A 27869-nucleotide genomic window follows, 5' to 3' on the forward strand; every position below is an offset into this window, starting at 1 on the left:
GTGTACTTTGAAATAGTCATAGATCTTTCAATTTAGCTCATGATAAATAGGGGCAAACATAAAAGTGTTGCGTTCATAATTTTACTCAGTGTATATACCTCCCGTGATTCCTCCCGATGTAGGAATGTATAAAAAAAATTGCACCGTTCAGATAAATTTTTCATAACAGACATCTCATGTCTTTGTATAATGCTAAAGTCAAAATGTATGCATGGACAAATATGGACAACTTGAGCCAGTGTTTAGCTGAAAACGGTCAGTTCGATAGGAACTGGCCAATTTTTGGCCAGTTTGTACCGCTATCTGTTCTACGGCCATGCTGGAAAACTAGCATGTGTTCTGGCAAGGGCTCAGTCCCCGTCAGAACACGAAGGCACAGCAGGGCAGATTGCCACACTAACCATGCTTGTGTTAGTACGGTGACCTCTGTTTTGTTTTTTTCCTTCAGCACGTTAAATGAAAAAAAAAACTTATAGTGTGTACCCAGATTAAGGCTTGTTTGCAACAAATGTATCTCTATTTACAGCCTGTGGAGTAAAGCTTTTTGTTAAAAGGCACTGTAGCTCAAGCTGCAATTTACATACATAAGTAGATAACTCATCAGCAACGATTCATCCCAAAACCTAGGGATCATTCTTAATGGAAGGATCAGATGGACAAATGGAGACAAATGCAAAAGGGAAAGACCAATGTAACATTCACGGAAGTTTATTATTAACAACGGCTCTTAATAACCAGGCAATATATCTCAAATATTTTGGAAACTTGCGACACTACTTACATCTATTTACATACATACAAAAATACTTTGGATATTTGGTTGGGAAAAGGGGAGGGGCAAAATGAAATTACTGCTACATTCTTATATGTACAGAAACAAAATAACAACAAAAAAAAGAAATGTCAACATCCAGTCACATTGAATGCAACAACTACATCACAAAAAGGAAAAAAAAGTACAAAAATATAGCATCTTGAAACCATTAAAATAAAAGTGTGTGACTAAGTGCCCCCAAAGTACCTTATTATTAATGGTCTGATTGCAAAGAAATGTTGCTCTAGTTTGCCCAAAGTCTTCTTTGTAAGCCTTGGCCAAACCATTCAGTCATCTAACAGCAAGAGGTCAAAGCAATTTCTTTTTTTTCTTTTTCACAATTTTCAGAAAAGGCCAACATTTCAAAAGGTGCAAAAACAGCAAAGATAAATGCAGTGCAAACAGGGGACGGTGCCTTGTGCACCTTTCATATAGGGAACTGTAGGCTTTCTAATAAAGGGTTAACAATAGAACTCCTAAAACCATCTATTTTTTGCCTTTAAGCTTGATAAAGATCCTTATCTGTAATGATTTAAACATTTATGAGGGTCTTTATCTTTAGTACCGGCTCTAATCTTAAAAGACTAAAAACAGCAAAGTTATTATTTTGTTAGTACACCACAATAGTGCGTTTTTATGCCACTGATGATGAGTCCATGAGCTCACAGCTTAGCATAATAGAAACAGGGCCAGTGTATATGCAACTTCTTTTCAGCTATAACATTGGCATCACTTGGCATGACATCCCACCAGTACTAAAGAAGGCAAATTACCCAAATAATTTAACTCTAATAACTAAAACATTCGCCAAATCTCTCATATAGGAATAAGTGCACAAAAAATCTTTAATAAAAATATGCAGAAACGAATTTGTAAAACCGACTCGGGAGGAAGAAATGTGATAAGTATTCCAACCGCTGGATTCCACAGGCGCATTAACAGCAGTGCAATGGCTAGCCGATTGGGTAACAGGGGCAATCCTGCATTGTGCCGCCTTACCAACGTTTGTAAAGTGTTAAGAATCTGATAGGAACACTTTAACTCTTCACAAAGATTTTCTGAATAAGGCTGAAAGTGTGTGAAAGTATTCAGTAGGATTCTGCTTTTGCATTATTTTTGCAATGGCAAGACATGACAACATTGGCATGCTTTCTTATGTTACAAGCAATGTCACATTTTACAGTCCTGAACAATGCTCAGATAATCAGTAAGTTTCAAGCATGGATCTTAGAGTTTACATCCCATATTGCCACAGGACATTATGAAAGGCTGACCTTTCATCTGATGTGTCAATACAAAGCCATCTCCATAAAGGAAGAACACATGAAAGTAAGTGATTATAGGCAGAGGTCACTGTCTTCAGATATCACATTTCCTGCAGGGGATGTTGCTGATAACTTGTCATTCTGTAACATGTTTGGCCCCCCTGGCAGTGACTGTTCTTTCTTTAGACTCAGCAGCTACATTGTTTCTCTTCTTCTACTTTCTCTGTGTTGAACAGCGGTATCACTGTATATGGAAGAGTGTGTAATGATGGAACATAAGGGGTCCCCAAGCAGGTTGAGGTGACATAAGTTGTCATTTAGCAATCCCTGTGTGCTAGTAAAGGCTGAGTGGACGAGGTGCTGCTTCCTACGGAATTGATCCTCACGGAGTGATCCACCGGAGCGTGATTCGGACACACAGGAGACGTGTTTGAATATGTTTGTTTCTGAGAAAAGAAGAGGAATTGAGATTATTTCCTAGCTCTGAGAATCATATTTAATGCATTCTCTATAATAAATGATGGATTCCAGTGTGTCCACTAGACATATTTCTTAATTAGAGTTGATGGTGCATGAGGACAAATAACACTAAGAAGGCTTGTTTTCAATATAACTTCAGAATTCAGAAACTATTCAGCTTTCTTTAAGTATAACTAAAGGCAAAAGTTTTTATTTTTTTTATCATTTTATACAGAGTGGAGAAGGATTAGAACACCAGGTAAAGTCCTTTTGCTGTCTTTGTCCTTAATATGGAGATTTACTACCTCTGTCTGACATGTTTACCATTATCACAGAGAATTAAAGCGACACTAAAGTAAATATATATATTTTTTTAAATAACAAACATGTTATACTTACCTCCACTGTGTGGCTCGTTTTGCACACAGTGGCCCCGATCCACGTCTTCTGGGGTCCCTCGGCAGCTGTCATGGCCCCCCCTCCGCAAGAGCTTTCTACCTTCATGCAAACGAGCGTGCATGGTGGAAAGCTCTTGCGGGCGCGCTCCCTTGATACAGCGGGCATAGCTGCCGACTGTATCACTTGGCCCCACCCCCCGGCATGCCGCGTCATTGGATGTGATTGACAGTAGTGCCAGCCAATGGCTGCGCTGCTATCAATCTGTTTAACCTAGCCAATCAAAGGCCAGGCTGGGAACCGAAGAGGATGACTTTCGAGGGGTGAGGTAAGTAAAACGGGGGGGGGGGGGTGTCGACACTTGTTCTACTGACCCCGGAGACAACCAAGGACTCCCATTACTTCTACTGACCCCTTGTTCTACTGACCCTGGAGACAACCAAGGACTCCCATTACTTTGGAGGGATTTCATCTTTTGGGACAGGAAGAGAAAGAAAATCTCCCCAATGAAACACAGATCACTATCCTAAATATATGATATGAGTGCTGCTTTTAGTTCTACTAATACTATAGTCAAATTTAGGTGGATTTATTAAAGTGGATTTCCGATTTTTTTGCGGCGGACACATCAGAGACTTTTGACACATTCACATTTATACAGAGATCCGTATAAATTGTTTAGCTTAAAAATTATAATTAAGGTACAGCTTTCAACTATTTAAAAATGAATTATCTAATTACAACAATCTTTCTATTATTCAATCTAAAGCAATTTTGAAGAATTTGCTGTAACACTAAGCCTTAAATATGTTCTAGGAGCACCGTGTCTTTTAAAGGGAAATTGAACTTACATGTCCTTTGCTGTCTGACATCTGCTGTTCTACCATCTGTACAATCTGTTTAAAGGTTGGTCTCTTCACTGGGTCTGCATTCCAGCAGCTCTTCATTATTTCATAGCTGGAAAAAGAAAGATATTTTTAATCGACAATGCAACAGAACCAATTTTTAAATAAGGCACATTGAAAGATTTGAAGCACAGTAGCCACCCTGGCGGTATGATTATGTCAGATTTTTGTGTCTCAAAGCGGTACATTGTTTTGCATAGAAATTTGGCGTTTTACACTTTAGGCCTGTAATTCTTAGTAATAACAAACTTAAATCTGTCCAAACAAGAGTCTAGTAGACATCCTGGGTATGATAAATTTTGAAAAACGAAATCATAAAATATAATATAATAAATAAATACAAATAATTATAAAAAATAATAATATAATAATAAAATGAATTTCCCCACGATTCACTAATTCTGAAAGTGATTCTAATTTATTATCGCTGTTTTCTAGCTGGTCTCAAACCACTTTTGCCATAAACGGACACTTTTTGGTTGCCATGGACAATCTCAAGTTTCCTCAAAGAATATCTCACTGATTCCAACAGCACTAAAAGACCAATTATTGTCAATGCAGTATAAATACTGAAGATTACAATTAATACACCAGTATCATTCTAAACAATGACAGCTTTTCTTGCCATTTACAAATCTCTGCATGTCATTGTAAAGCTGAATAGACCTTTGAACATCTACTAATTCTTTTACTCTTAGGCCTCGTACACATGACCGAGGATCTCGACGGGCGAAACACATCGTTTGGAACTCGACATGCCAATTTTCTCCATTCCCATCGAAAGAGAACATGCTCTCTTTTTGCCTCGTCGAGTTCCTCGACAGTTTCCTCGTCGAAAAATGTACACACGACCGGTTTCTTCGGCAGAAAAAAAAAAAAAAGCAAGTTTCTTGCTGGTTTTTGCCAAGAAACTCGGTCGTGTGTACGAGGCCTCAGGCTGGCCATACATGGATTGAAATTTGGCTTATTCAGCAGGAACCAACCGAATTCCGATCTGTGTGTAGCCCTCCCTCATTACACCAGCTTGTGTCAAATGGTCCTGCTGGAAAACCAGCACTGGATCAGTGAGCACATGTAGCCAATGGGCTGCAGCACTGATCAGTGTATTCTGATGGTGGGGGAGTCCTGCTGTCAGAATACAAAGACACACCAGGCAGGATTTCCTCATCCACCCAGAATGTGTGGATGGGGAAATCTGCTCAGTTTTTCTTTTAGCCAACTGATTGAATAAAAAAAAACTGACCCATGTATGGCCAGCTTTATTCAATAAGATAGCACAGAATTCAATGCCAGTGTGCAGGAATGCGATATAGCCCATTGCAGGAGCTCATTCTCAAGTGATTTCAAAAGCCCAGCTCTCTCTGAAGGCACAGAGATGTTTCCTTTTTGAATTTTTTGTACAATCTTCATTTTTTAATGGCTTTTTAAGCCATGTGTATTTTGAGTGTAAGGATTGAGAGAAAAAACAGCCTTTTATACATCCCTAATATTTTTGGAGATATAACAATTATGGGACTTCTTTTTCACTGCAAAAGAAATCTGCGTGGCTTTGTCTGCAAAGCTACAACATTTATTCACAGAGATCTGTAAGTGAATGCACTACATGTTCCATATTCCACTGCAGCAGACAAACTTGTAGCTCACAATGGACAGGTACAGAAAGTCCCAGAGTTACGAACATCCGACTTGTGAACGACTCCTACTTACGAATAGGAGGCTGTGTGACATATCAGCCGTTCTGCGCATGTGGGGCCATTTTTCGACGGCGGACACATTCGACGTAACATCGGAAAACAACGTATCTGCTGTTCTGCGCATGGTGTTCCTGCTTACGAACATATTTGACTTAAGAACAAACCTACAGTCCCTAGCCCGTTCGTAACTTGGGGACTGTCTGTAACTGGAGGAAATGTCTGCAGGAGCCTAACATTATACTCCCTGATAGTGGTTGTGTGGCAGGCAAATTGAAAAGTAGTAAGAAATTTGAATTTTTTGCTGTAAACTTTTTTTTTGTAAAGGTGGGCTTAGTCTTTAAGTTTTGTCTACATTATGTACATTATGTGTTTTTTTAACAGTTACAAAGTTCAAATTTCTTGTTCACATGTTCTCGAAGAAAACAAAATTCTGTGGTTACTTACAGTTCAGCTGGTGCACACTCTGGGCTTAACATGCGGTAACCATCCTTTATCATTTTGTAGAACTTGGAGTCCACCGGCATGCGAGGGTAAGGGCTGCTTCCTGTACATTAATCAAACAGTGAAATGTTACAACACGGGCAGAGCAGAATGAAAGAAACCATTCACCTATCTGGACAGGAAATATATAAACAGAACACTTTTCAAACTGAGCATTAACCTAAAAACTCATTAATAAATAAAAATTGTATAAACTTAAAAAAATTAAAACATATTGAATTAAGTGAGTGATAAAGCTAACAAAATGAAAATTAAGTATCTGAAGCATAAAACTGATATTACAGTAAAATGTATGGTAGTACATTATAGTAATCTAAAAATAAAGTTCACAAAATCCCTATTTATAAAAAATCATTTAGACACACACACACATACATATATATATATATATACACACACACACACACACACACACATACATACATTATATATATATATATATATATATATATATATATATATATATATATATATATATATATATAGATATATATATATAAAATTACCACAACTGTTTAGCTGCTTGGAGTTTAACTTTAGGGGAGATTATTTATATGTATATATACTCTTCTTAAATGTGAACTCCAAACAGATAAATGGTGAATGCAGTTATTTGTTAATTAAATATATTAAATACATTTTCCAATACAACTAATATATTTACCTGCATTAGCTTATTAAAGCCCTAGTACAGTAGAACTCGGACTTGGAGGGGAAGGGCAGCATTAAAAACCAATCAGTGACCATTATGACAAGAAGAGGAGCAGCAAAGGCTGCGCTCATCAGTCCGCTGTTGCCCAGTCATAGACTGGAGGCAGAGACATGACCTAGCTAACTTATTTGACTGCAGTAGATAAAAGACAGGTCAGCAACTGTCTGCGCTGTGTGGCAGAGCTGTGTAATAGCCAGGAAGGATACATTTTTTGGCATGGTTTACTGCTTCCATTTCAACTGCTTATTTAGCTGTCTGCCTGGCGTTCAGCTCTAAGAAAAACTTGTGTACACTGATATGATTCATGCTCAAAGGCCTCAGTTAAAATATCTTCTTATTCACCCATTTTTATTCTATGCTGGAAACATTTTGGAATTCATAAAATTCTTTTTTTTTGGATGGAAGTTATTAAAGAGGAGTTCCACCAATATAAAACTCAGTAGCTGCTGACTTTTATTAACCTCCCTGGCGGTATGATTCTGTCTGGAATTACGTACCAAAAGCGGTACAATTATTTTGCAAGGAAATTTGGCGTTTTATACTGTAGGCCTGCAATTTTTAGGAATAACTAATTTAAATCTGACCAAACAAGTAGGCATCCCGGGTATGAATTTTTTTTAAAAACAAAATGATAAATTATAATATAATAAATAATTATAAATAATTATAACAAATAATATTTTAATTATAATAAAAATTATTCAATAATGTAATCAACTCAAAATCACTGAAATTTGCTCAGTTGCAGAATTGTCGCTGTCATTACTTTTATTTTTTTATGACGAATTTCCCCACAAATCGCTATTACACAATTCTGCAAGTGATTATAATGTATTATCGCTGTTTTCTAGCTGCTCTAAAACCATTTTTTACATAAAGGGACACTTTTGGTTGCTATGGACAATCTACAGTTTGCAGTCAGAAAGAACAGTTTTTATTATATAAAAGAACATGTAGGGCACTGGGCAGACCACTAGGGATAAGGAGGAGGGGGGGTGTATTTTTTACATACAGTACTGTAATCTATAAGATTACAGTATACTGTATGTAATGTGTTTGTTTACGTTTTTGAATTTGGCGCCGTTCTCCGCTCCCGTGCGTCGTAATGTCGCAGGGAACGGAGAAATCGGCGGCACACAGAGGCACTGTGTGAATCGAGCGAGGTCCCGCTCGCTCACACAGCACGGTGGCATCGCTGGATCCAGGGACAAGGTAAGTAAACCCTGCCTATGGATGTTGCGAGGCGAGCCCGATTCTGACTCAGGGTTACCGATCCTAGCACAAAAATTCCACCCCCAGTCAGACTCGGGAACAACGCCAGGGGGGTTAATATATAGTACATAGAATAACAGTTATGTATGAGTTTACCTCTGATTGTTGCTATTGTAAATAAAAAATTAGCAACGTACCTAAAGAAAAGATCTCCCAAAGAAGTATTCCATAGGACCAGACGTCACTTTCAAAAGTATATACACAATGAAATATGCTTTCAGGAGCCATCCACTTGACTGGGAGCCGAGCCTGGGAAAATTATATTGAGAGCTCTAGTTAATCAGTAATGATGATGATAATGCCTTCATACTGAGATAAATGACAAAAGGTATGTTGCTTTAAGGTAGCTAGGTAAATATTTTCTGACCTAGAAAACCTCTTATACCACAGTTATACTAACCCAGATAAAGGAGAGGCCAGGCCACAATGGTTGCTCTCCTTATACAAATCGCGTTATAACGGCACTTTCGAATTCTGAAATGTCTGTAGTGACAGATTGTACTTCAGATACTCTGAGCAATTTACTTCAATATTTGCTGATATTACAAGTCAGATCAAACCACTTTGTTGATCAAACATAAATAAACATTTCTGTCACTATTACAATTTCGGTTTCATCTGCTACATCTCTGCCTAACACAGACGGCATTTAATGACATTTTTATAAGGTCTCGGCCTGTATTGTGTTTTGCATCTTAACTCAATCTATTTCAGGAGATAAAACAGAGGATTTGTTCTGCTTTTTGTAAATAGACTTGTTCTGGAAAGAAAGTAACATTCAAACAGAATTAAACTAATATAAATCCGACTTTCTAAGACATGCTGTAAAGTTCCATTTTAGCTGTTAGGGAACCCTTTTCTACAAAATCCACCTACAGAACCTCCAAAACGTTACACACCATAGTCAATATAATGACAATTATTCTGACAATATAGTGATGTATGAATACAGTTGGTTTTGTACATGACCATCTACAGAAATGAGAAGTTTTGCTTCCCGTCTGCATCAAAAATGGAAGCTCTTGTTGCATTTGGCAGGTAGTACCACCACCGACCCAGTAAAGGTAATGGGGCCGCGCTTCAACTGCTCAGCAACCGTATGCAACGCGGTGCTTAGGCTTTTTTAGGATTAAAACAGACAGTGAGGATGCGACATTCTGTATCGTCTCCCAGCCTACTGTCAACCACCCCTAAAAGGGGATCCACCATGGATCGCTTTTAGGGGTGTGGCAAAGGCTGTTGCACATAAGAACAAGCCTTTAGGCTCCATGCACACTGGTGCAAAAAACGTTGCTTCTACAGGAGTTTTGTGTTCGGCCTGTAGAAGCAACTCAATGTTATCCTATGGGGTTGATTTACAAAAGGTCAATATACTGTTCACCTTGCAAAGTGCAATTGCACTCTGCAAGGGCAGTTGCTCCAGAGCTTAGTAAATGAGGTAAAGCTTCACTTTGCAAAGAATACCCAATCACATGCAAGAAAAATAAAAAAAAATGCATTTTTGCTTGAACGTGATTTGTTGCTAAAAGTCAGCAGAGCTTCTGCTCATTTACTAAGCTCTGGAGCAACTGCTCTTGGAGAGTGCAACTGCATGTTGCAAAGTGCACAGTCTTTTTGCCTTTAGTAAATCAACCCTTATGTGTCTATGTACATTAGGATGTTTACGGGCATATTTTGAGATTAACATTTAGAGGCAGGAAAAAAAAAACATCAATCGTGTTTCTGATTGGAGCTCACTGACAGAAAAAAGGTAAAACTCTCCTAAACTCGTCTAAACTTTGGACAAAAAATGATCTATAAGAGCGTTTTTTACTCCAAAGAGAACTGACGATTTTTTAAGCCCAGTGTGCATGGAACCTTATTGTGTCTAACAGTTCTGATACCGATCTCTTACGTTTTAAATAACTAAAATACTTAGATCTCTATTTCTTTTGTAGCCTCCCTGGCGGTATGATTATGTCAGATTTTTGAATCTCAAATTGGTACAATTGTTTTGCATATTGTATGCTATTACGTATCTAGGGATGTGGTGCCATTTTGATTTTTGGTAGCCAAGTTAAAATCTTTTCTCCCTGTTTTGCATAGAAATGTTGTGTTTTATATTGTAGGCCTGTAATTCTTACTAATAACGCACTTAAATCTCTCCAAACAAGAGTCTAGTAGACATCCCAGGTATGATAAAGTTTGAAGCACGAAATCATAAAATTATAATATAATAAATAACTTTAAATAATAAAAAAAATATATATATATAATAATAAAATACATTTTCCCACGAATAACTATCGTTTAATTCTGTAAGTATTCTAATTTACTATCACCGTTTTCTATCTGGTCTAAAACTGCTTTTGACGTAAAGGCACACTTTTTGGTTGCTATGGACAATCTCAAGTTTCCAGGCAGAAAGAACAGTATATATGATATAAAACTGCATGCAGGGCGTTTAGGGACAAACGGGAGGTGAAATGATTTGATACAGTAATGTAATCTGTAAGATTACAGTGTTCTGTATGTGTTATGTTTTTTGTACTTCTTGAATTTGCCGCTGGGCTCCGCCCCCATGTGTCGCGACACTCGCAGGGAACGGAGTGGACGATCCGGCGGGGGACACAGCAGGGGGACATCGCAGGATCCTGGTGACAAGGTAAGTAACCTGGACCAGGATTCTGCAATCCCGAGTGTGGCTCTGGGTTACCGCTAATGCTATTGAAATTTAACCACGAGCCACACTCGGGAATACTGCCAGGAGGGTTAAAATTATTTCTACAATTTTAAACTGAAATTCCTAATTCACATTACCAGGCTTTAAAAGTACTGTGTGAACCTGCCTTAAAGTGGTTCTAAAGGTTGTTTTTTTTTATCTTAATGCATACTATGCATTTAGATAAAAAAAAAAAACTTCTATGTGCAGCAGCCCCCCTAATACTTACCTGAGACCCATCTTGATCCAGCAATGTTGCATGAGAATATCGGCTGTTCGGGACTCTGCCTTCTGATTGGCTGAAACACATCAGCGGGTGCCATTGGCTCCCGTTGCTGTTAATCAAAGTGTGTGAGCCAATGAGGAGAGAGAGAGGGGGCGGGCCAAGCCACGGCTCCATGTCTGAATGCACACACAGAGCAGTGGCTCAGCTGACCCCATAGCAAGTTGCCACTCGGCAGGGGGGAAGGGCCAGGAGTGCGAGCGAGGGACCAAGAAAAGGAGGATCTGGGCAGCTCTTTGCAAAAACACTGCACAGTACAAATCACTTTAAGTACAAATCAGATTACAGATGTTATCTGAAACTACTGATTCAAGTACTGACTTAAATTGGGGAGATGTTGGCTCAAAAGTATCTGTAATTTCTATTTCTAATTTCTCACAACTGTGCTCATTTTACACAGCAAAATATATTGATGCAAAGTTAATTTAAGCTCTTAAAGGATCACAGTGGTAGAAGACTTGCTTCCATTAAATATCTACTACTAAATAATAAGGCTTTCTTTTATCGGTAAGGGATATCAAAGGAAAAAAATATATACGCTCACCTATATTACTATCGTTTATAGCAGATGTGCTACCTTTCCTGTCAACAATAAATCAGTTTAAGACGATCGATAGATTTTATATTTTTCACTGAAAAGTACATTATGTACAATCCTTCCATTACGAACATCAAAAATGTGTCTCACAGGTCTACTAAAGTGTCATTTTTACATGAAATGCTAAATTATATCACCAAATCATTAAGCAGTCTACAAGCGAGAGAGTGCCCTGATGTGATTTGCTATCTTCTCTGTGTTTTCTAAGTCAATTTGAGAACGTTGAGTGACGCTAACTGAATTACACCTGCTTTGACTTACATTTCCTTTAACCACATAATTTGAGTCATTCTTGATGTCTCGGGCAAGGCCAAAGTCACAGATTTTCGTTATTCGACCATTAGTGAGGAGAATATTTCTTGCTGCAAGATCTCGGTGAATGCACTGTAAAAAATAAAAAAATAAAAGTTTTTAGAACATCCATTAGAAAATACCTAATTTATAGAAGAATAGCAGACTTTAGAGGAGGAGGGAGTTCATTTACTAAAGTTGACAAGTTCTTTACAAATATTCAGGTGCGGGCGAATTATAGAAACAGAAATTTTATCTGAGCTTGGCTGGGAATCAGTAGTGACCAGACCAGTATAAAATTAGTCTTAACTAAATCGTCCCCTTGTGTGGTCCTAATGAAACACCCAAAAAAAAAACACTTCTCAAAGGAATAGAATAAGGATTTTTAACTAAAGTAATTGCTCAGGATCACACACTGAAATATTCCATCTTGTTGGAAAAAAACACTGTGTGGTGGGTGCATTGCTTGCTTTGTCTACAGAGAGAGGGAATGAAAGATAAATTAAGGAGCCAATACATAATATTGGCCAATGAACATCGCCTTGTCAAGAGATCTGCCAATCTATAAAATCTGCATGGGCCATCTTTTTCTATACAACAATAAAAAAAACTAAGTTCCAGGCAGATAAAAAAAAAAAATTCAGTTATAACAGGTTAAATTCAGCTGAAAATGTTGGGTATTGGTGGAAAATTCCATTAATTAATTTTTACATTTTTTCATGCCATGTACAGGCAGTCTCCAGATTACGAACAAGATGGGTTCTGTAGGTTTGTTCTTAGGTTGAATTTGAATGTAAGTTGGTACAGGTACATTTTTTAAGTGTGAGGCCTCGTACACACGATCGTTTTCCATCAAGAAAATTGGTGGCAGAGCTTATTTGCAGAGGAAAATGGTCGTGTGTATGTTTTTCGTCGAGAAAATTGTTATGGATCTCAACGACAAAAAGAGAGAACTCTCGTCGGGAGTCTCAATTTCCTCGTCGTGTTTCTCGTCGGGCTGGTTTACGAAGAGAAACACATTTGTGTGTATGCTTAGAAACCTGCGCATGCTCAGAATAAAGTATGAGACGGGAGCGCACCTTCGGTAAAAGTATCGTTCGTAATGGAGATAGCACATTCGTCACGCTGTAACAGACTGAAAAGCATGAATCGTCTCTTACCAAACTTTTACTTAACACGCAGTAACATGAGATTAGCAAAAGCAGCCCCAAGGGTGGAGCCAGTGGAATCGAACTTGCCCTTTATAGTGCCGTCATATGTGTTGTACCTCACCGCGTTTGAGAACGACGATATTTTGCCTTGACAGCTTGACAAGATTCTCGACAAGCCTGACAAGAAACTCGTCGAGGAAAACGATGTTTCTTTTACGACGAGATTCTCGGTCGTGTGTACGAGGCCTAACTCCAGTCATAAAAATATTTTTATGCTTTTTGGATAGCATAGGGAAGGGTTAACACCCCTGTAGTGTTTGTTTTGTTGTCTGTGACCCTGTTTAGAGCCTTACTTTCTGCCCCTGTGACAATTGGATTTTGAAAATGTTTGGGTTTTTATGGAAACAAAGATTGGTGATAAACCTTCAGTGAAGACACCTTTTTTCCATGATAACTCTTATGCCCCATACACATAATCGTTTTTCCCGCCGGGAAAACCGAGGGGAAAGCTGAGAACCTGCTCGGCAGCCTTTTCTCCCTACACACGGCCGGTTTTCTTGGCAGGAAAACTGCCATGAGAGCTTTGGCCAGGAATCCTGGCCATGTGTATGCTTCACCACAGTGTTTCCCATAGGAAAACTGCTGGGAAAAAGGCCTGCCAGGAATCTTTTTTCCCGCCGGGATTCCCTGTCGGGAAAACTGCCATGGAGCATACACATGGCCAGTTTTCCCAGGCAAAAGCTGTCATGGCAGTTTTCCCAATGGGAAAACTGGTTGTATGTACGAGGCATAACAGGAGAGAATTTTCCTTACTAGGGGTAGATTTTCTCTCACTTCCTGTTTCCCCTTCTGTTCGTAAGTACAAGTCATTCGTTAATCAAATTTTTCTAACTCTGGACTGCCTGTAGAGTTTTATGTAAGAATATTAGGACCAAGACACTTATGAGATCTGTTTAGGGGTCAGTTGTCATGAATAGTCCTGGTAAGTTTTCTAATATGTTTTTTCTATAATTGTCAGCTCCGTCTAGCGGCCATAATACAAAATGTTTCTAATTTACCTTTTTTAGGAAGATACTGCATTATTGCCACTAGATGACAGCTGTGCACATGTTCAGAGATTCTCACAACACATTTTTATTAAACAGACCCCTAAATCTGGTGTGATAATTGGATCAACTGTATGCTTATATAAATGCATAGTAAGAGAAAACATGCTCTGAATAATAAAGGCAGCAATTCCTGACCTAGTTGCCTGGCTTTCACACTGATCTTCTGCTCTAATACTTTATGGTCTCTTATCTGGGGTCATCATAAAAGAGACAAGTTGGAACACCTGGTGTACATACTTGGTACCAGGTCAATGAACAGAAAGCCCATATTTTTATCAGTACCTGTAAAATTGCTCTAACAAGAGCTAATTACCCCACACAAAGTTTAAATAACTAATTTTGAAGTGTGACAATTTGTATAGGACACAACATGGAGCAAAGCAACTGCATAAATGACTTGCTGCGTGCTAAGTGAAACATTTAGTCCACAGAATGGATTATTAATGACATTTTTTGAGAGATTCACAGTAATAGTTTCTCCAGAAGGGATTAACTGTTCTTAAATGACCATATACGAGGACCTTTATATGTTATTAAAGAGGGTTTGCTGGTCCTAGTATTATGGTAATGATATCCCGACGACAAGTACAAATGTGGACATTGTCTCAGTGTATTAACTCACATTTTTAGACGCCAGGAAGTTCATGCCCTGTGCAACTTGATATGAAAAGCTAATCAGATCATCTGTATCTAGAGCTAAATCATCCTCTTCAGGCATTGAAATATCTTGATCCACATAGGATCCTGTTAAAAAACAAAACATAAAAACAGTTAAATAAAAATTTCAAACAAAACGACTCTGATCCAAGCAATCATCACTTAATCTGTCCATACAAGCAGACAAGGACTTTGCTACTGAGATGTCTGCCTAGTGAAACATAAACCAAAAAATATTCAGTGTGAATACAACATTACTCATAAATGTATTTTTTTATGTCTTAATGTTGGTATAAATTGTGTTGCTTTCAAACAACGTTATGCTTAAATGCCAACCAAAGCTTAATTATAAGGAAACTGACATTTATTTGGGGAACAAAATAGCTAAGGGGTTAGCACATCCAGTTTTCTGTTTTTGGTTCTTGGTTATGTTGCCCAGGGACACTATCTGCATGGAGAATGTATGTTCTCCCAGTAATGAGAAGTCCTATTTACCCCAGCAATCCATAAACATACTGACAATTTAACTTAAAATATATGTAAACCCAATGAATGTATTTACAAAAGTATTGTAAATACATTTAAATTTGTAGCTTTAACTAAAATAATTGCTGATAACCTGTCATGAGGGTCCTTGTACAGACACTTCCTGCTATATGGTGTCCCTGTCTCCCAGTTGTACTCCTGCATTGTCACCCTGCCTATAGACTATAAGTGGCCATTTTTAACACATGTTGTCACCATCAAGAAACCCGCTTTGAGAAATGCCATGCATGTAGGCAGGCAGTGGGTTAGAAAGAGGTTTCAGGAGACTAGCAGAACTGAGATAAAATAAATGGGAAAAAATATGATATACAGTGTTTAAAAAAATTAAATGCCCTTTAGTTAAGCTGGCCATACAGTGGGGATCGAAAGTTTGGGCACCCCAGGAAAAATTTGTATTAATGTGCATAACGAAGCCAAGGAAAGATGGAAAAATCTCCAAAGGGCTTCAAATTACATATTAGACATTCTTATATGTCCAAAAAAGTTAGATTTTATTTCCATCATTTACACTTTCAAAATTACAGAAAACAAAAAAATGGCATCTGCAAAAGTTTGGGTACCCTGCAGAGTTAATATCTTGTACTGCCCCTTTGGCAAGTATCACAGCTTTTTTAAAGCTTTTTGTAGCCAGCCAAGAGTCTTTCAATTCGTGTTTGAGGTATCCCATTCACTTCCATTCATTTTCTCGACCGTGCGACTTGGGGCAACTTGGGGCGACTTGAAGTCGGATCCAAGGTTGCCCCAGTGTGAATCGGCTGTTAGTGTAACACATTCCAGACCTCATTCTTTTATCAAAACAATCGGATATTAGTCTTTTTAAATACTTAAAAAGATAAAAGCTGATTGGGTGTTATCATGATCAATAACTCTCACACATTCTTAGCTATAACATTTTTGATACACACAGATTCCATTACAGCTGGAATAGGACTCACCTGACTTCCGCTTGTCAGTTTTAGTTGGCACTACATAAGGTACTCCTGGCTTCATGTCCATGTATTCACTCATCCCTTCACTGTAAAACAAGAGGAGCAATAGGATTGAAAACAATGTCCTTGTTTACAACTGCGTAAATGAGTATTCTAAGAACAAAGACAAGGATATGTGCTGTTTGGTTTGGCAGAAGAACAAGCATAACAAAAGCCTTACATCCATATTCTTCAGCTCTAGCAGCACAGGATGAATGTCTAATTACTGATTGCCGAAGCTAAGCGCGGCAACAGCACTGCTATCAATAATGAGCCCGTGGAAGTATTTATTCTTTCATATGTGACGTCCTATCACACCTGCGCTTTCTACACTCTTATGTACCATATGGTATTTATATAATATTGTGGCATTAGAGCTGCCGCCTTATAAAGTCTGCAGATGGCAGGAGCAGAAGTTTTAACAATTAGGTTGTATCAGGAGGAGAAGACAGCAAGTGATGAACAATAGATCAGTCCCTAGAGAAATGTTACACCAATGTGGCTGACACGAAACCTGACCCACTACAGAAGACTTCATAGGTCAAAGACAAGGCAAAGCTTTCCTTTTATTCTTAAAACTGTTAATACCGTGCAAAGAGCAAGAGTGTAAAATATCCTGGACCACCTTTATTTGCTATGAACACATTAAACTTCTGAAATCAGACTAACTGCAAATAGGACATTGTTCTTCATACATAGTTTGTCACCTTAAGAAAAAAAGCATTAAGGTATCTTTTCATCTAAGCTGACTTTATTGTAATATCAAAAGGTTAGTGTGTATGGCATTGCCATGGTTCAAGCAGTTATTACCATAGTACAGGGGTCTCCAAACATTCTGAACAAAGGGCCAGTTTATTGTCCTTCAGATTTTAGGAGGGCTGGACTATGGCCAGCGGGAGTGGAAATATTCTTGGCATCATTTGGAGGAAGCTTTGCCACATTTGGTATTAGGGGAATGAATAGTGCCCCATCATTGGTATTATAGGGAGGAATAGTACTCCCATTTTTAAAGTCAGTGGGAGAAATGGTGCCCCATTGTTGGTGTGTGGTAGAATAGTGTCTCATATCAGTGGGAGAAATAGTGCCCCAAAGGACGAAAAAAGGCAAGCATCTGGTCCTCAGGGCACAGTTTGGAGACCACTACCATAGTGTATAGCCATTCACAGTCATGCATAGCTGATCTTAGCAGACATTTTCAAGTGTATGTATAGTCAAATGTTCTGGATAAAGTAGGGAATGGCTAAAAACCCCTTGTCAGTTTTTATATTGTTGTCTGTGTCTTTTTGGAAAGTTTTCCTTCCCTCTCCCAGAGATTCAAGAAGAAAAAAACTCCAAAGTTAGGAGAAACCTGCTCCTAGACAATTTCACCAGAGCAGGTATCCTCATTTGGGAGATGTCGCCTCACTTCCTGTTTCCTTGACCTTTGTTACATCAGAACATGTATCCCTGGGGCGCAATCATTACAGAAACCTGACATAGGGTCTTATTTGTCTCCAGTGTACAAATACAGTTTACATTTTTGATTGTCTCTGAGAGATTTCTCCTCACTTTCTGACCCCTGTAACAGGAAAAATCTCAAGATACAGAAAAAATCTGAGGCACAGACAGCTATAAAGACCTGACAATGCTTCTCTATTCAAAAAGGAAAGGGGGAGGACAATACCTTTAAGTGTTACTTAAATGCATCTCAGGTCTCCTTTCCTGCTAAAACTATGCTGTGTGGCACTGATGTGGAAATCTAAAAACTAGATGGGCGGATATCAAATCCTATGTCATACAGCTCCCATATATGTGTGTATAGCTGTTTGTCAGGAGTTCAGCTTTCAATGCATGATTTTGCTCACCAGACATTGTTCCGTGAATTGAGAAGATTCTTATACAGTGCTGTTTCAGAATGATCCTCAAATTTCGGGCAAATGAAGGAATCACGCTTTCTTCTCAAGTAATTCAGAAGGTCTCCGTAGCAGCAATATTCAGTGATGACAAGAGTTGGGCCTGGTAATGAAATAATTGGTGCACACACATTATAAATGTGAACAAACGATGCACACAGAAGTGTGACACTTCAGTACACTTCGAACATTGCCATATCAAATCTGGTAACAGAAAAATAAATGGATTTTCACAGCTCAGACTTAATGCCCTCTAGAACTATGAGCAGGCAGGGGATAAACCATGAGAGGGTCACAAGATCCGTGTGGTATATGTTACATATAAAAATACAAGCCTAAGACGAATTGATATTCCCACTAATGCTCAGCTTATTTATGTAGGCCAGTCTGCCTGAATTTCACAGTTTTCTAATTGTAAAGCCTCGTACACACGGCCCAGAATCTCGTCAGGAAAAAACATTGTTTTTCCCGGCGAGATTCTTGGTAAGAATCTCTTGCCGGCCGGGTGTACAGACACTCCATTCAAAAGAACCGCCGTTCTTTTGAATGGGGCGAGAACGCGGTGAAGTCATCGATCACGACAAGCATGCGCTCCGCACATTCGATGCCGTCGCCGCCATCTTGCCTAGGAAGCTACCGCGCATGCGTCAAAGTAATTTCGAGCATGTGTGGGTTTCCACGGCGACAGGTAAGTATACACACTCTCTGGTTTCTCGTCGGGAAACAGGCCAACAAGAATCCTGACGAGAAAATAGAGAGCAGGATCTCTATTTTTCTCGTCGAGATTCTGGCCAGATTTTCCGACGAGAAACCTCAAAGCCTCATACACACGCTGAGTTTTCTCGGCAAGAACCAGCAAGAAAACTGCTGGCAGAACTTTCTTGCCGAGAAAACCGAGCGTGTGTACGAGGCTTCAGTTCTACATGCTTACATTATAAACATGCCTTTTATAATGATTTAAGATGGGCAATAAACCAAAGAAAAACTTGATGTGCCCTCTTGGTTATGATGACTAACACTTCATATTTCAAGTAGTTTGAAGGAAAAGTCAGTAGGAGTAGCAAATCAAATTCCAGCTCAGTTTTTCAATAGAAGGTTTTACAGTTTCAAACTGGAAGCCAATACATGATTGGTTGCTAGAGACATACAGACGGATTTACTAAAAAGAGTTGAGACTCAATAAGTTGCAGCTATATTCACTTTAATACTCAATTGTGTGTAGATAAAAATAAAAATAAAAAAAATAATAAAATAATTTGGTTCTCACATGAATGGATAACTAAAGGAATCTAAATTCATTGTCTTGAATAACGATTCTTACCAGTGTAAATCAGCCTCTCTATCTCCAGTTTTCATCTGCCCTTACTTTTACACACTTGTCACTAAAACCTGGTATACACTAGTTTTTTTTTTTGTTTAACCCAGGGGGCTGAAAAAACAAAACAAAAAAAACTGAAGATCTCAGGGTTGTTAGTACAGCGGCTCCTCTTGAGCTCTTCAGTATTTATTTTCGTTCAGTCCGCTGGGTTAAACGAAAAAAATAAAAAATAAAACAACTACTAATGTGTATCAGGCTTTAGATCTCCTCTGCTAAGCTATTGTGTTCTGATTGGGGACATCCCCCCACTAGAACACAACAGTCAGCGTTCTCAGCCATTGGCTCAGGTGCCATTCAGCAGACCTTTTTTTAGTCATGCCCCTTTGACAGAAGCCGGCCGAATGGCTGCCGTATACAAAGGCAGAATTTAGTCTGGTTTCTATTGAACCACCCGATGCCTCCCGATGTTAGACCCATATGTATGGCTCTTTAGTATATGTTGTGAACCTTACAAGACTTACCTATTGAGTTGCAAACAGCATGCATATGAATTTTAACATCAATTTTAATTAATGATCAAATTTAGCAATCAACTTGAACCAATATTGGATTAAGTCAACCAACTAAGATATATCTGTTTTAGATGTGCTGTTAAGGGTCACTGTAACTGCTATGACAATTTTAATGATTTTCAAAAGCTATTCAAAAGTCGAGGCATGAAAAATATTTTTAAATATTATTTTGTAATACATTGTTTGGCTCCCTGACTTGTATTCTGTTTCTACATGGTTCACAAGCTGAACCAGACATAGGCTTTCAATACAAGTCATTGATGTTAAGTGGTTTATGTTCAGAAGCATTGAGCCTGGAGAATCCAAGATAAAAAGGACATAGAAAGGTCAATAGATAGGGACTCTTGGAAAACAATTTATACCGGAACGACATAGGTACTACAGAGGAATCTAATGATTAATGCGTAAAGAATGCAAATGACAGTGTGTTCTAGGCACTGCAGCCCATCTGTAGGAGAAAAGAACATGTTCAAGCCGGATTCCTAATAAAAAGTGGCAATACAGATAAAGACGCTGACAGAACATCGTTACAGCATTAATTTTCTAATTTGCCTGGTATGTAACTTCAGGGCTAGAGCTACACAAGCAACTAGTGAATGTGTAACTACAAAACAAATAGCGTGAGAATACGTGACCCACGATTGTGTATTGTACATGTTATCAAGTGGTTAAAAAAAGGGGAAAGGGAAGTGGGGAATGGTTAGAACAGAAAACCCCTTTTCTGCAGCCTTAGTTCACTTTGGGGAGATTACAAATTCATATTCTGAGGAATCAGAGGGACAGGAACTGATGGGAAATCTTTTCAAAAGAGGACAGACAGACACACAAGAAATAATTACAAAAAGAAAAAGAAAAAAGTTAGAATATTATGTTTTCTTGTCCGTGGCTCTTGTCCTGGTGACTTTTGTTCCCTACATTTCGGTTTCCTCGGCAAAAAATATCTCCCAGCAAGTTTCTTGCTGGTTTTTGCAGAGAAACTCAGTCGTGTGTACGAGGTCTGAGGCTTGAAGAGCTTGTGGAGCACAGAGTGGAAGGGACGACATCCATGACGGTCTATGTGGACAACATTACCCAGATGCCTGCATACTTAGATGTACCTCTTTTAATCTTCAACCATGCAAGCTGCTAAATGTTGTACCTCAATAAATGTAACCATATTACTACACTTAGAGGCTCCTCTCTTCTCTTTTTGTTGTGACATGACGTTACTTGTATATCGAGACATCGCTTGTACATCAAGCCAAAATGTATTAAAAAAAATGTGCTTGTCTTGCAAAACACTCTCAAACCAAGTTACTCTCAACACAAGGTTTTACTGTAATTAAATGATCACAATTATGTTTAGTCCATAAAATGCTAACATGATCATCAAAAGTCTTGTCATACAAACCAAAAAATATCAAAAATCATTTTTCAATTGCTCAGCATAACAGGCAGCAACCTGTACAAGATAAAGTCCTGTCCCTTCCTCCACCTAAACTAATAGTTTCAACATCAGCTACATGCCTGAGGTAAATAGCATGTGACTGAGACACTTGTCTGGAGAGCAAATAAACAAAGGTGACAGGTAAAGAGCTGAGCGCAGACAATGCTGTGATCATAACTCTCTTCAGTCACAGTACAATGCTAATTGCTTGGCAGGACCGCACTGGCACTATACCTACCGCATAAAGAAAAACAGAAAGTCCAAAGATGGAGATGTCTTGTTATCTGCCCTGGTGCGTGTTTTCTGGCCAAAGATACCAGTGAAAGATGATCACTTCTATAGCTGTACTAAATAGGTTATGTGTCTCCATGTAAATATGAATGAAGACGCATTTATTATGCTCCACACTCAACAGCACAAGCCCACATAACAGCGTTTTACTTGCTGCTGGCTCCACGTAGGCTTAGTCACACATTATGGCTTAAGCCATTCTTACAATTAAGTGATTATCATTAACCCCTTAGGCATCCAGGTGGCTAATGTACTATATGTTTGCGTAAGTCTGTGACAGCATTGTTTAATCCTTTTTACGAGCCCCAAAAACAAAACACAGCTAACTTATTTAAATATACCAAATATACTTATACTCTATAGTAGAGGCAGAAGCAACAACAGAGATTTCTAAATATGTTTAGTAAGCTAATTAGATGCTAGTTTTACCAGAACGAGCACTCCCGTCTCATACTTGATTTTGAGCATGCACGTTTTTTTTCCCCTCGGAAAAGCATACACATGAGTGGTTTTCGCGACGAGAAAAAGACTGACGGGAAACACATAGAGCAGGTTCAAATTTTTTGGTGGGCAGTTTTCTCGTCTGGAAAACTGCTATGGAGCAAAAACACGACCGGGTTTCCCAAACAATCTAAAAAAATTCTCGTCTGGAAAACCGGTCGTGTGTACACAGAATTAGTGTGTACCCAGCCTAAGGTTAGCCATACAGGGCTCTATTTCAGCCGATTCCCACTAAATGGGCTGAAATTTGAGTCTTGGGGGACCTTGTTGGCACCACATGGCTCAAAAAATTGGTTAAAAATCTAAGGAGAGGAGCAGAAAATTCCTGGCTGAACAGCGATAGCATAGTCAGATGCTGCCTGCTCAGGGACTCTGACAGCCATAGAAGCAGAAGCTGTCAGAATACAATAGGAGGCAGAGGGATTCCTCCATCCATGTTGCTTAGCATTGATTGGTGAATTGAGTGATTTCTCTTGTTCAGCTAGTGGCAATGAACTAGCGAAATCTTCTTGTGTATGGCCATCCAAAAAGGACAGCAAGTCATAAAGTTGCCATCTGAACAGTGAATGGTCTTTTCTACTCTTGATGCTCATCAACATACGCATGATTCTATAAAAAGGCATGTAATGTGATAGAAGTCACTGGCATTTGTCAACTGTCAAAAAGGCACAGGGCATTTCTTGTCTACGAATACTCAAAATGCGGAAAGAGATAGCCATCTGGGGTATAGCCACCGCTAAGTGCAATTCTTGAGCTAGGATTGTTCTTTAAATACTAAACCAAATGGTAAAATAATGAAAGGCTACCTGTTGACATCAACTATAAGGCCAACACATTTCCTAAATTTTAACCAGTGGGTTGGCCAGGCATTTATGTTTATGGGGAAGGACTGCTGGATAGCCTTGGTATTAATCTTTCAACGCCAACTGGCCAGGTTAAATTTTCACCCTTAGATAGAAGGAATATCTAGAAAGATTGGGAGTTTGCAGGGACATTCAGCTCTCTTGTCTGCATGCCCCCTAAAGTAATGTAATGAAGCTACTTCTTTGTAAGAGTTTAACCTTAGATAGTGTTGTTTGTGTCCAGCTTCCTCCATTGTTACCATGAGGAAAGCCAAGTTTATAGCTGATGTAATATAAATATAATGACACAATGCTTTGCCTCATACAGGAAGTCCGTACAATGTTTCATGGAACTCAGTAGTACTGATATCTTTATCTTGTTGTTTACTAAAATAGGGAAGTCCCATCAGCCAATATATGCTGACCACAGCTTCCCACTGAAAAAGTAGCAAGTTTGGCCCAAACTCTGATAACATTGATGTGAAGATAAGTAAACATTTTGCAAGGTAAATTATCTGATAGAAAAGATTATTTGTGTCTATATCACTAGCTTTACTGTGTTCTACTGTAGAACACTGTAATACAAAATCTACAAGAAAAAATAATCGTGAGGTTAGATACAAGTTCACTGTAACATACTTTGAATTTGTTAGATACTAAAAAACATATATTAATTTACCTCCCACAGTGCATGCACCAAGCAGGTTCACAATGTTTTTGTGGTGACCAAGATAGCTCAGAACTTTCAGCTCCGACATGAGAGCTTCCCTCTCAGTGGCATGGGCACTTGCTGCAATGACAGTAAGAGATTTTTATACATCATTAGACATAAAGTCCAAAAAAATTATAATAATAATAATAATGTCAAATAACCAAAAGACTTACGTTTCAGCATTTTAACAGCAACAGTCAGTGCATTGTCAGTCTTAAGGAGTCCGTAGGCAGTTGCTTCAACCACTTTACCGAAAGCACCAGCACCCAGAATCTTCCCTATTAAAAAAGTAAAAAAAATAAATGTAAATACCTATTAATACTGTAATATTTAATACAATATTAAAGAGCGTTTTAATACACGATAAGTATAGCAAAGGCAAAACAACATAAAACATTAAATACACAACGCACATGGATATGTCTAGATACTATTGTAAAGTTCACCCAATAGAAATTCTTACATTTAAAAGATAAGGCATAACAGGAACAAGGAAGCCTTTTTTATATATATCAATAGTGAGTTAGATGTCACTTAGGTCTTAGGTCACAATAGGTCTTGGAAGATTTCTACTCTATCCCTGTCCCAGTGACAACTGGAAAATCCTGACACACTGGGGTCGATTTAATGAAGGCAAATAGACTGGGCACTTTGCGAGTGCAGTTGTAGCTGTATCTGCTCCGGAGCTTATTAGGAAGCTCTGTTGACTGCTATCATCCAGTCACATGCAAGCAAAAATGCAGGTTTTTAATTTTCCTTGCATATGAATGGTTTTTCCTTGCAAAGCAAAGCTTCTCCTCATTTACTAAGCTCTGGAGCAAATGCTTTTGCAAAGTGCACAGTCTATCTACCTTTAGTAAATCTAACCCTGTCTGTCCAAAAGCAAACGATGATCAGGAGAGAGGTTAATCTTTCCAGTGGGCACACAGGCTGACAGAACTTCTAACCTTCCTTCCCTATCCCCAAAAAAATGACAAGAGAAATGCTTTACTGGCTTTATCATAGGATTGGATCCATACATTTTGGTAATGTAAATAGAAAAAAGGGGATACAGCTGTAGACAATATGGTATTTTTTTCCATGAAATGGAGGAAAACGAAATATAGTCATAACATACAGTAACTTTGTAGTGTAACACACTTACCAAAGCACAGTCTGTCCCTGGGGAATTCCCATTTGTTGTCATAGGGAAGTTGTGTTGGGTCAATATAAACGTAATTATTGCCATTGATTTCTTCCACTACTTTCCACTGTATCTCATACTTTGGTTTCTTTAATAAAGAGGAAGAACAATTGTTGTTGTTTTTTTCACACTAACAGACACAGGATGATTATGATTAGGAACTTACTAAATGTGCCGTACCTGCATGTATTTGTACATGAGAATCACCATCCCGAGGCACATCACTGCCGCAGCCACTATAAAGCCAATCAACAGCGGAGTGAACAATTTATGGGAAATCCGTTCTTCTGAAAAAGAAAATGAAAGTTAAATTTAGTATTGTAATATATTTAAAAATATAAACACACTGTTTTAAAATATTACCCCCTCATCACGAATGTATATACTGTATATACTCAAGTATAAGCCGACCCGAATATAAGCCGAGGCACCTAATTTTACCACAAAAAAATGGGAAAATGTATTGACTGGAGTATAAGCCTAGGGTGAAAAATGCAGTAGCTACTGTTAGAGGAAAAGAGGGTGAACAATGCCCATCTGCAGCCTCACTGTGACCATTTGCAGCCTCACTGCGCCCATTTGCAGCCTCACTGTGCCCATATGCATGCCTCACTGTTCCCATATGCATGCCTCACTGTGGCCATCTGCAGCCTCATGTACCTGATCTTGAGCTGTGACATTGTCGGCGGCCATCCAGTGTAACAAAGCCCTGCCTCCTCCTTGTCCGCGACGAAACACTGATTCAGTTTTCCAGCAGTGAGTCAGTGTTCCGCCTATCACGGACGAGGACAAGAAGGAGTCGGGGCTTTGTTACACTGCACAGCCGCCGACTGCAGTTAAGACTGCATGTCACAGCTCAAGATCAGGTACATGAGGCTGCAGATGGCCATAGTGAGGCAGGGAGACTCGAGTATGAGGCCTCGTACACACGACCGAGGAACTCGACGGGCGAAACACATAGTTTTGCTCGTCGAGTTCCTTGTGAGGCTATCGAGGAACTCGGCGAGCCAATTTTCTCCATTCCCGTCGAGGAAAAAGAGAACATGCTCTCTTTTTGGCTCGACGAGTTCCTCGACAGTTTCCTCGTCGAAAAATGTACACACAACCGGTTTCCTCGGCAAAAAAACAAAAAAAAAACAGCAAGTTTCTCTTTCGTGTGTACGAGGCCTAAGCCGAGGAGGGCTTTTTCAGCACACAAAAAATGTACGGAAAAACTCGGCTTATACTAGAGTATATACGGTATTTAAGTGTCCTAATCATCTTGCCAGCTTTCAGGCACATAGAATCACAAATACTCTAAAACTGAACTCCAGTTGTAATAAAATAAATTCCCTGTATATTAAGGATGTAATGTTCACTCAACCTAAAGAGTATGTAATAGAAGGAAATTGACCCTCAAGACTTCCTCCCCACTGGTTCAAGGAAGCATGACCAGTCCTATGAAGCTGCTCCTCCTCTCTGGTTGTTTTGCCACCCTTCTCGCCAATGTCATCACCTACAATGCATTTCAACAACCAGCACTGGTCCCGCATTGTATATGATGTGGTTTAGTGCCTGCCCACACTCCAGGGCTGCAGCGAGATCCAGAAAGTGTTCCAGCTGCAACAGGACTGATGAATAACATAAGTATTTCTTTGTATCACAGGCTATTAGACTAAAGAAGCATAGATGTACTGGGGGAGAGGCCTATTGGCTCTTTATTTCTCTCAAGACAATGTAAGGCAGTGCGAACAAAGAACACCAAAAGATCTGCATAAACCTGAAATAAAACAAAATATACCATTAATGGCAAAGCTGTAGATGGATGAGGTGCTCTCCACATCATTGGATGCGATACACTGGACGGTACCATTCTTCCTGATGGAGCTTACATCTAAGATGCTTTCTACCAACATACGACCCAGAGTTGAATTTTCCTGGCTGAACTTTACATCATAGGGGGGGATTCTTGGAGAATCTGTACACCTGCAATAACAATGCGTGGTCAATTTTCCTTCATGAGTACATGGAAACATTTCCAGGTATGGAAAATAAAACACCAACCCGGTGACACTGTGCCTTCATTTATATAGTCAGGACACAGATGAGACAATACCATTTGAACTGAAAACTGCAAAACAGCTTATTGTGTCTCCATCAAGGCAGGATGACACATTAGTAATTGTGCTAATGAACACAGGATCTCAATGCACTACTTAAAAGATCCTTTGTCAATAATGCATGGATACGTCGGCATAGACGTAAAACCTGCCTGTCAATCAAAAAGCAGCCAAGACACCTGACTGTCTGCTCCTATAAATATAACACTTAATTTGATACGTCTGCAGGCATTTAGCTAAAACTTGCTTTTACTGTATATGACAACTCTAGTTAATAAATCAATAAAAAAAGGTGATCTTGCGCAGTAATGTATTATCACTTTGCCAATAAATGATCAAAATCATAAAAACTTGAACGAAATTCAAAAAATTTGTTATATAAAATAGTCCAAGAAAATTAATATATACTGTATTTATTGGCATATAACACTCACTTTTTTACCCTGAAAATAGAGGGTAAACTGTGCCTGCGTGTTATACGCAGGGGGCCATGGGAAGTTTTTTCCTGAAACTTCCCTCTTAAAGTTAGCGTGCGTGTTATACGCTTGTGCATGTTATACGCCGATAAATACGGTAACTCTTCAAGAAAAAATCGAAGACCTTTTTTTTTATTTCTATTTTGTGTATTGTGAACACTATTAGGTTTTGCTGCTGGTTTTGATTCACAATGATCACTCTTTATTTGTTACTTTGTTACATTTCACTATTAAC

General features: G+C 38.8%; 1 protein-coding gene across 1 annotated transcript in view; it reads right to left on the bottom strand.

Annotated features, from left to right (window-relative positions):
* Positions 1-692: 692 nt before the first annotated feature.
* KIT (KIT proto-oncogene, receptor tyrosine kinase) overlaps positions 693-27869 on the bottom strand; it is an 84409-nt gene continuing 57232 nt past the window's right edge. The window contains exons 9-21 of the mRNA XM_040334844.1: positions 26840-27024; positions 25240-25346; positions 25021-25147; positions 24050-24154; positions 23844-23954; positions 18167-18317; positions 16290-16369; positions 14774-14895; positions 11862-11984; positions 8156-8267; positions 5978-6077; positions 3786-3891; positions 693-2525 (exon numbers count right to left, since the gene is read on the bottom strand). Of these exons, the coding sequence (XP_040190778.1) occupies positions 2397-2525; positions 3786-3891; positions 5978-6077; positions 8156-8267; positions 11862-11984; positions 14774-14895; positions 16290-16369; positions 18167-18317; positions 23844-23954; positions 24050-24154; positions 25021-25147; positions 25240-25346; positions 26840-27024 (1558 nt within the window). The 3' untranslated portion in view covers positions 693-2396. The remainder of the gene's footprint in view (positions 2526-3785; positions 3892-5977; positions 6078-8155; positions 8268-11861; positions 11985-14773; positions 14896-16289; positions 16370-18166; positions 18318-23843; positions 23955-24049; positions 24155-25020; positions 25148-25239; positions 25347-26839; positions 27025-27869) is intronic.

The sequence above is a fragment of the Rana temporaria genome, chromosome 1 (genome assembly GCF_905171775.1).
Source record: "Rana temporaria chromosome 1, aRanTem1.1, whole genome shotgun sequence".
Classification (NCBI taxonomy): Eukaryota; Metazoa; Chordata; class Amphibia; order Anura; family Ranidae; genus Rana; species Rana temporaria.